Here is a 10,293-nt window from a genome sequence, read left to right as displayed (position 1 = left end):
GTGACCTAAATCCGTAAACCATGTATAATTCTTAGCTTAACCCAATCCTAAATTGGCTTATTTCGTAGATTCGATCAAAGTTTAAATTGTCAATGTCAAATAAAATGTTGGAACTTCAATTTTACATAACTCTCGATGGAAATACTAACAAAATGTAGATATGTATCGATAAATATTTTTAGAAAAATAAAAAATATATATTTAAACTAGTACTACACTGTATATTCTTTTTTAAGTTAAAAACTTTAGTATTTATACAATATTCACATTATTAATATCTTGATGTTTATTTTTTATGTTTCATGATTTTCATTTACGATATAATAAAAATGTTGATTCATTTCTTACATTGGTAATTGGTCACAAGTATTGAGATGTGAGAAATTGGTAACGAATATTGAGATGTGAATGAAAATTTAATGTAGTGTAATCAAATGTCCATATCACTGTTTTAGTAAGCTTTTAGTTTTTTCATCCAACTAGTGGACAAAAAAAAAAAGAAAAAGAATCCAACTATAATCGAACAAATACTACATCCAAGTGGAGGGAATAAATTCCTCATAAAGATAAAAAAAACGAAAAAGAAGAAAGAAAAATCCCACCATAATCGAACAATTACTAAAGGAATTTCAACTTTATAAATCCTTCCTTTCCAATGTTCCATAGGATTCGGGTTTTATCACTCACTACTCACATATCTTTACTTTTGAAGATCACGTGTAAGGTTTTGTATCTATTTTTTCTTTCAAATAATGGAATCCGTTTAGATTCTAAAGAGATGTTGGACGAGCAAGTTGAAAATGTTAAGTCTAGAAGATTAAGTTAGAGTAACATGGAGTTAAGATTAACATATATTTGAAGTGCAAGTTTAGGAAGTCAACATTAATAAGTATGTTTTCTAGAGGCAGGTTAGGATGCTTGAAATGAGGCCACTACAACAAATATAACATGCGATAGAAAAAACGCGATCATAGTTATTCTATAGCGTCTTCGAAATGTTGGCATATAGTCTATGTCATCAAAAATTCCGGTGTTAGTAAAAAATGCTATAAAAAGTCTTATAATATATTTTATACCAGTAAAAGAAAACGTTATAAAAGACCTTCTATAACATTTTTTATAGCAATGAAGAAATGCTATAAAAGACATTCTATAGCATTTTTAAGCATGCTGTCATAGCCCATGTAATTGAAAGTCCCAACATCCATAACATTTTTTAAACACTATAAAAAATGATATAGAAGACTTTATACTGCATAATTTTAATGCTATGATTATTATTTAATAACATTTTCTATAACAATAAATTACTTGTTGAAATGCTTGTTTTATATATGTTCTTATAGCTCTTTTAAATGCTATCTTACGTTCTTACTACAATTTCTCACCGGTATTTATTATTAATCATAACTAGAATCATAAGCTTTTATAACTTCAGCATCACTAATAATTATCTTTTCGTTCTTTAAAATATCTTATAAAACTATTTAATTACAAGCAAACTTACTCCACCATGTTTGTTTACAACAACCAGAAAAAAATAATAATAAATATCCAACAACAAAATAAATTTCAGAAGTAATTTTCAACAAAAGTTTAGTAAAATATAAAACACAAATTAAAAGTTACTAAGAAGAGTAGCATGATTATTAAATACATAAAGTTTAGCAAGTTGCTAATCCTCACTTAGCCAATTTCAACTGTGATTTGTTGACTATTAGTTCATAACTTTAATTCAAGATTCTACTCTGGAGACAAAAATACTAACAAATTATGTTCGAATTTTCATATTATATTAGAATTCTTGTAAACCTACCTTTCTGTTCAAACATAGTTAGTTAAAAGTCAAACAATTTCTATACGAGGGGACACATTTTGAAAATTAAAATATAATGGAAAATCTAAGAAAACTAGCTAAGTTATAAGATAATATAACCTCAAAACTTACTAATACATCAAACAAAAAAGGGTGACAAAACTATAATATCAATCAGAAGCTATAAAACATTTAAAAATTACAAAATAAATTTCTTTTGGGATAAGAAACAACTGCCATTAGTTAAGATAATTTATATAAGGGGAGAATTTTAAATTATTCAACAAGTGCTACCAGTCTACCACCACATGTCAAAGATAATTTGAAATACCATCGACCTACTTCCTTGACACCCAAACTAAAATGGCAACATCTGGCACCAAAATGAGTCTCACAAATAAAAATAAATTGAAATAAAACTTTTTCTTAATCCAATTCATATAAACTCTCAAACATGTCCCCATAGAACTTGGAAAGATGTCTTTGACACACCCAAATAACCTATTGAAGGCAAAAATGAATTAACTATGCAATGAAATATTAATCAAAGGAAAATATCTTGTTATTTAAAAATGGAAATGAAAATGAAATTTACCTTGAACAACGAAGTCATGAATCCTAGAATAAAAAATTTGCACCAATACTAAAGAACCCACTTTAGCAAGAGCAACTACAACAAACGAAAGATTCAAAATGAAATTGTTTATATCAAGTGTTCAGAATTTGGACAATAATATAGTCACCTGATGAGAAACGATTGGGCGCTGAAGCTCGCAAGTAAAATAAGTTGACTTGAAAATGTCTCCTAAAAATGGATTTCTAAGGCCATTGTGCATAAATAACAAATGACATCAAAGTCCATCACATGTGATTTGTTCAAGTAGAGATAGAAACCTAGTTATCCCATAAAATTTATTATATTTTATATGCACATCCAACCTTGGACTCAAAATACATTTGCTCTCACCTTTTATAATCAAATTAACAAACTTGCACTACAACAAATATCACTTTTAATAGCCTTTTAATATAGGTTTTTATATAAAAGGCTATCAAACATATGGAAAAAAAAGCGCGAAAGGAAATTCTATCTATCTTCTCCTTTTATCTTCTCCCTCTACCTTCTCCCTTGTGATCCTCTTCTTCTCTGGTCGTGGTTGAAGCATTTCATGGTCCACCATTCCTACAGATTCATTTTATAATTTTAATGAATCCTATTGTTTGCATGTTTATAACTTCTCAAATATGTTCAAATCTTATTATTGTGTTTCATATATTTCTACACATTAGAAATCAAATAAAATTATATTTATATAATCCCCAAAATAAATAATAAGCATTCAATAGAAGATTATATATCCCAACAAAAAAGATATATAGTAATGAGTATTAAAAACTTGGAGATGAAAAAAAAATTAATACAATAGATGTCGATATCAAATTCTAAAATAACTCCAACTTAGTTATGTATGTAGTCGACTACAAAATACTTGAAGATGCATATGCACTGATAATCGTTCATCAACCTACAAAAAAATGTTAAGTAATAAAAAGTTTAAGAAATAAAGAAATAAAATCATCGATAGATATACATACTAATTAAAACTTTGTAAAATGGCCATGCAACTGTACTACCAATCGCATCTTCTATATATGTCCTTTTTGAGTTTAGCCTCCATAAAAATGCATTAGTTTTATTGACAAGTCTAACCAAACTCTCACTGCTTGTGAACAAAGGGGAACATGATGAACAAGAACTTTTCGGTCATTTGAAGACCATCAACCTTCAGAAACTACCTCTCGTGTACTACACCAATCTAGCAACTTGCACTTGTTAATACTCTATCAACAAAACAATATAAAAAGCAATATATAACATAGTGAGAAACTTATAAAAAGTTTTTTTTTAATCTAAAGGTAGTTCAATAATCTTCAAATAATAATAAGAATATAGGAAACAAACAATAAACACTTTATCGAAGGTGAAGATACCACCGGGTCAATAGCAACGTTGTTAGTTAATGGTTCACTCAGACACAACCTTCTATAAATCAAAATTTTACATATTACTAACTAGTTTAGGAGTCCACAAGACATTAAGAAAAAGAAGCAAAACCTAACAATAATTATAACCACAATAAAATAAAGAACTTCAAGTGAGTACCTTCAAGTGATAACACCCCCTTCCCCCCTCCTCCTCCAACCTTCGATAAATCAAACTTTCACATATTATTAACTAGTTTAGAAGTTCATAAGAAATTCAAACTTTCGCATTATACTTAAATTAAGTTTGGAACCTTTATAATCATATCATTGTTTCTGCAACTTGTGAGTTAACGAGATTACCATCCTTTTTCCTGTATTTCGTGGTAGAGCAACTCTAGTCACTGAAGTTGAGCATGAACTACTCTTTTTCTTAATAATAACACATGCATATTCATTTAGTAACAAATTAAAATAAAGAATATAATTTTAAGTCGCAATAATTAATACCATTTCTTCTACTAATCAAGCATAACCCTTACAACTACATGTATTTGGAAGTTGCCTTTTCTTCATGGACTTGAACTTTTCACTTTTTGCCTAATCAAATATAAATGTATATGCACAAATAAATTAATAATTAGAAAATGAATAATAATCTTATGAATTTAGCATAAGTAACCGTGAATTACCTTGAATTTTGAACTTTCCTTTTCATGGACAAAGGCTACCCAATCAATCATAGATTGTATATTGGCTAGCTTCAATTTAACAAGTTCGTCCTCACTGGAAGCCATAAGATTTTTTTACACAAGCTGTGATTTTCCTAATCTCCACAGCCTACCCATCTTTTGAAAAAGATAAGTTTCTTGCCAAGCTTCCTTCATATTATATTTCAACTATAATAAATTACAAACAATTAGAAATTTCACTACAAGAATTTTGGGCTTTAATGTCGGTTGAAAAAAGTGAAACCTGATGTATAATGTCAATTTTTTCAAAAAAGCGGATCTTTAATGTCGGTTTTAAATCGACATTGTGGGTATACCTTTAATGTCGGTTTGAAATTGACATTGTAGGCGTACCTTTAATGTTGGTTTTAAACCGATATTTTAACACCCCACCCATTTTCTTTTCGTCTCATTCTCACACTTTCGCTCACCCACAACCCACGCAAAACCCAAGAATGCAGGCTCATAGCTTACGAATACAACGCTTCTTAGTGGACAATTTTGGAGGGAAGCCAAGGTTGAAGAAGCTGTGAACCTGAAAGCTAATTGTGTTCTTGAACCTTCAAACCTTGCTATGGAGGTGGGCTCAGATTCAAACCCTCTTCTTTCTCACTTATCTCTTCCAAACTCTTGCCATTCGTCCGTCGATCGTGGGTGAAGAGTCTGTTGTGGTTCGTCAATCGTGAGTACAAGTCTATTCGTCGTGCAGGTCTGTTCATCGATTCACCTCTATTTGTCGTCGATCGTGGAGGTATGTTGTGGTTCCAGCATCCATTCGTCGATCCGATCTCCGTTCGTCATCGATCTGGCCTCTGTGTCGTCGCTCGTCAACCAAATCCACTTCTCCGCTGGACATTTTCCCTTTTTCAGTTCCACCGACCACCCTACAGGTAAACTTCTGGGACATTTTCCCTTTCTCCTTCCGTGTCGTCGCTAGTGGTGGTGATGATGGTGGTGTTGCTTGAACACTACCACCACACCACTGCTTATTGAAAACTTTTATTCCGATGTTGGTATTTTGTTTCTCTTATGGTTTTCTGTTAAGGGAATTCGTGTTGATGTTCCTAGCTCTGGCATTATTTATTTCGATGTTGGTGTTGTTTACAAGTAATTCTCTCAATCCCTCTTTGAAACCCCACCTGTTTGATTTATTATTAGCATCTGTTATATGGTTCTTTACGCAATGTGTGCTTGAACTATCTCATCATCATCATTGAGAGCAGAGATAGTCAGAGACTGGTAATTTGTTGAGCAACTTCTGGTTTGTGTGATGGAAAGATGTATCCAGGGGAAGAAGAAGAACATTTAGTTCATTCAGAGAATTTTTGTTTTGTTAGAGGGAAAGGAGATTGCAGAAAGGTAGGTAGAGTTTCCGGTGAAAAATTTACACATTTCTATTCAATAATCTTTAGAAATTTTGGTGTATTGTGAATATTATCATCATTATCATTATTATTATCATAATTATTGTTGTTATTATTATTACAATGGCTATAATTATTTTGTTCTTTTTTGTCTTGAATGCAAAATCTCTACAATAAACATATCAAGAATAGTGTTCTCTTTGTTTTATATCTATGTCTTGTTTTGCTTCTCAGTTCTGTAAGTTCATTCTAATATTGCAATGGGGATAGAATAGTAGGGATAGTCAATCTTGTCAGCATTACCATTTTCGTAATGTAGAAGTCTAAAACTAGATTACAACAGTAATGTAGAACTTTTTACATTATTTATTTTTGCATGAAAAGTGATATTCAATGGCTTGACCATGAAAATTGGGTTTTACCTTAGTGTTTGTTTGAATGTTGTTGAGTTTTTTTCTTCAGTGGCATTGATATACATACAGAGAGAGGACTGAATCAATGTTAGTTTTTTAACACAACATCAATGGCGTTGGACTGGTGTAGTTGGCTAGAGAATAGTACTTAAAGGTGCTTTTCTGCTTGAATGTCTCTTTGTTCTTGTTTTCTACCCTAAAATTTGCCTGTGGATTTTTTTTTTTTTTTAGTTTCTATATTGTTTGATTGTAGAAAAAAGACATCAAGAAAGAGGCAAAATGGGTATGTTTCTATAGTGGACACTTTGTATTAGAGAAAATCTCTTTTTCTAAATACTATAGTGGACACTTTGTACTGCTTGTTGGATGTTTACATCTTATTATTGCTCCATGAACTACATGTTAAATTTGGATTGAGAAGTAACTTAAACTATTCAAGTCTTGTTCTCCTTGTGGTAATGGAATTTTTGTGTCAATAGAGAGGATAAATGAGAATGTTGTTAATTTATCTTGTCTTCATCAATTGAAGACAAATTGTTGCAAGAAATGGAGCAGAGTAGGGAAGCTCGGAGTGCAAATATCAATAAGCTTAAGAATCAGTCTTCTTCTGAGTCCAACTCTAGTAGAAATGTCGTAGAGAAAGCAGGCCAGTCTCAATCTTTCGCAATTTTGTAACTCTTTGTTCTCTGATTCTGCAACTTGCTGCCGAATTGAAATGTTTATTATTGTTTAGCTCACAGTTTTTTTTTTTTTTTTTTGTGAATTAATTTTGTGAATGTGTTCTTATCAACGGTTTCATGTCGATGATTTAAAGTAAACCTAGCTATGTTAGTGATATTCTCGGATTCCAAATAGAATTAGTGAGTCTTGTTTAATTAAATCGTGATATTTATCATATTTTTTTTCATTGTTTTTTTTATTATTGTCATACTTAAAAATTTCTCAGGGTTCTGGTGGATGGTCGGGTTTTGATAGTGGAGCTGGTAACTATGGCAGAGGAGCAACAGCTCAAACTTTACTTGGAAAGTATTGTCTTACACGCAATTCAAATAATTTTTAGTGGAATGAGTTAACGAGCTTGATTGAAGAGATTGTTGGCCTTTTTTTTCCTTTCTTTTAGCTTATGAAAATATATAAATTTAAGTTTATTAGAACTACTGTTTGTAAGTACAAATTTTGTTATTCTATTTGGGAGCTAACTATTATTCGTACTCTATGAGCAAGACTTAGATTTAAATTTTTGTGTTTGTTGAGATCTTAATAATATAAAAACAATTCTCTTTAGGAGCTAACTATTATTCTTATTTTGTGATCCAATACGAGATATACAATGTCATTTTTAACTTTTTAACCGACATTAAAAAGGGATTGGACAATGAAATTTAAAAAAAGGGACAATAATTGAAAAAAAATACAATAATTCTGGGCTTTAATGTCGGTTTGAAATGGACATTAAAAGGCTTTAATGTCGGTTGACAACCAACATTGAAGATCGTATTATAAAAGGTATTTAATGTTGGTTGTCTTTAATGTCGGTTTAAAACCGACATTAAAGACCTTTTATAACATGATTTTCAATGTCGGTTGTCAACCAACATTAAAGCCTTTCAATATTAGTTTTAAATTGATAGTAAAGCCCGTAATTCTTGTAATATTTATACCACAAGATACAAGATAAAAAATATACTACAATTACTCAAAACACCTATTAATATCACTTACATACTTGGATTGATGTCGACAAAATTTCTTTCAATCTAGTAGACAATTTCCTCCAATCTTGTAAGGTCACAGGTACTACCTCTCTCTCATAAGTGGACCTAAAAATGAAGACAAGCCTATTGAAGTCTTCCCAATTGGTTGCCCATACTCATTATATGTTATATCAATTTTATTGTCTTCCTCGGTGACAATAGTTTTCAGTTTTGTTGGGCCTCTATATTTTTTGGGGAATTGTTTCATAAATTGCTCGGGAAGATTGAAATTCTCTTCATCTTGTGGTCTTTCTAAAATTGGTGAGACTTGACCCCTAGAATCTTGAAATCCACTATAATTGTCTTTCTTTGTTCCTAGGCCTACTGAATGTGATTTCAAACGTTCAGAATGTCGTTTTCATTGTGTATGTGAATGAAAGTCAATGCACCTTTTGTCGACAATATCTCTTGCTTCCATCACTAATTCCTAAAAAAAATATCATAAACTAAATTAATTTTATGTTATCAAGCATATACTTATAAATAAATGATAAGATATATAATACAAGAATAAGAGATATGAAGTTATTATTATTCTTACTCGTGGAGGAAATATGTATGAGCAAACAACCTCTAATGTGGGTGAATATAATATATTTTTCATACTCTTTGAATTATATATATATATATATATATATGTATATATATATATGTATGTATGTATGTATGTATGTATGTATATATGTATGTATGTATGTATGTATGTGTATGTATGTATATGTATGTATGTATGTATGTATGTCAAAACAAGCTAAATGGATGACTTAATTTCATCAAATTACTTAAAAATTACAATTATTACAAATTACAAATATTTTACATACAATTGAGATATTCAACACAAAACTATAATCCACCCAACACAAGGTATAGTTCGAACCAAGATATAAGTTTCAAATCAAGAGTCCTTCACAATCATTTCTTACATAACAACATTCTTTGTTATCTTCATCCACACTCTCCAATGGAATATAATATGTATCATCAACGAGTGTATCATGTTGTACATCATATATCTCTAAATCCTAAAATCTTATGGGTGGTGTCTTTAATACAACCCAGAAGAGGTTTTTCCTTTAAGTAATGACTTCAGGAATTGAACAAGGGGCCCCACCCTCTCATTGGCCCGAGAAGAACTCGATTTGATGATCAGATCACAAACTAATTGTTCATTAGAGGATCGGTGGGACTTAAGGAACAAGAGGTGATCTTGAGGGTAAAACAGCCATTTGACCCAGCCGTTATTACGAACAACCTGTGAAGCATTAACTTACTAATCATGGTTATATGGAGTGGACACAATATATCTACAGTGAGGGGAATGCAACTATTGGGCTTTAATTGAGTGACCCGTTAGTTAACGAATGAGGGTTAATTCAGTGTAAAAAGTTTAGCCAATTAATCTTGGATTGTTGGAGCCCATGATCTATAGGTCCCCCTACTAGCTCACAAACTGAAAAAGCCTTAGAATAGCGTGATAAGTTGATTTGAAACGTTCAAATTCGAATTGAGAGAATTAGTACTTGTATGTGATTACACGTTTAATTTTGGAATTAAACGAAATTGGAGAATCAATTAAATATTTAAATATGATTTAAATATTAATGAATAGGGATTCACAGTGGTGGAATTGGTATTAAATGAATTTAATATTTGATATTAAATTAATATAATTTATTAAATTGTTTAATTAATTATTAATTATTAATTTTATTAGAAAAATCAATTATTGAATTAATTTTTATAAATTAATAAAATTTCAATTTTAATTAAAGAATTATAATAGAAAATAAGTTTTATTTTCAAAAATTAGTTTCAAAATGAAAAACCAGGAAAAGAAATTGAGAAATGTGAAACTCCCAAATGTGGGATTTTCCCACTTTGAAGTCCTAGCACCTTAGTCATCTTCCACCACCAAATTCTAGCTCAAAATCAAAGGAGGTGCTGGATGTTTGAGATGCAATCTGATTGCATGATGTTACCTGTATAAAAACACACTTCTTTCAGCTGAAATAAAGGCATGCAAGTCAGTGGAATTTGCTGAGAATTAAGGTTGAAGAAGTGTTGTTCACTAAAGTTGAAAACCAGTGTGTCTTCTCCATTCTTCTCTTCAATTCAACATGTTCTGAGTCTCACAACTCAATCTAAGGCTCCTAGAGGATACTAGGGAAGCTTTAGTGGTGGTTCACGATCAGAAGAAGGGAGAATTGCAGCTGAATTTTGAGTTTGAAG

At 30.8% G+C, this 10,293-nt stretch overlaps 1 protein-coding gene across 3 annotated transcripts; it reads left to right on the top strand.

Moving 5' to 3' along the window:
- The first annotated feature begins 4,925 nt into the window (after positions 1–4,925).
- Positions 4,926–7,544, top strand: LOC120092526 (uncharacterized). Of its 3 annotated transcripts, none has more exons than XR_016525081.1 (4): positions 4,942–5,110; positions 5,240–5,420; positions 6,357–6,461; positions 7,254–7,544. XR_016525081.1 is itself a non-coding variant. In XM_039050635.2 (4 exons), the coding sequence occupies exons 1-4, from the start codon at positions 5,105–5,107 to the stop codon at positions 7,277–7,279; spliced, it is 330 nt and encodes a 109-aa protein (XP_038906563.1). In that variant the 5' UTR covers positions 4,942–5,104; the 3' UTR covers positions 7,280–7,544. The 3 variants fall into 3 exon arrangements, 1 of the variants encoding a protein (XP_038906563.1); XM_039050635.2 differs by lacking the exon at positions 6,357–6,461 and adding an exon at positions 6,837–6,953; XR_016525080.1 differs by lacking the exon at positions 6,357–6,461 and having other exon boundaries at positions 4,926–5,110.
- Positions 7,545–10,293: the final 2,749 nt, after the last annotated feature.

This window comes from Benincasa hispida, chromosome 12 (genome assembly GCF_027475165.1).
Source record: "Benincasa hispida cultivar pf3 chromosome 12, pf3_genome.v1.1, whole genome shotgun sequence".
NCBI classification, from domain to species: domain Eukaryota; kingdom Viridiplantae; phylum Streptophyta; class Magnoliopsida; order Cucurbitales; family Cucurbitaceae; genus Benincasa; species Benincasa hispida.
This window is presented reverse-complemented; position numbering and strand designations above follow the sequence as displayed.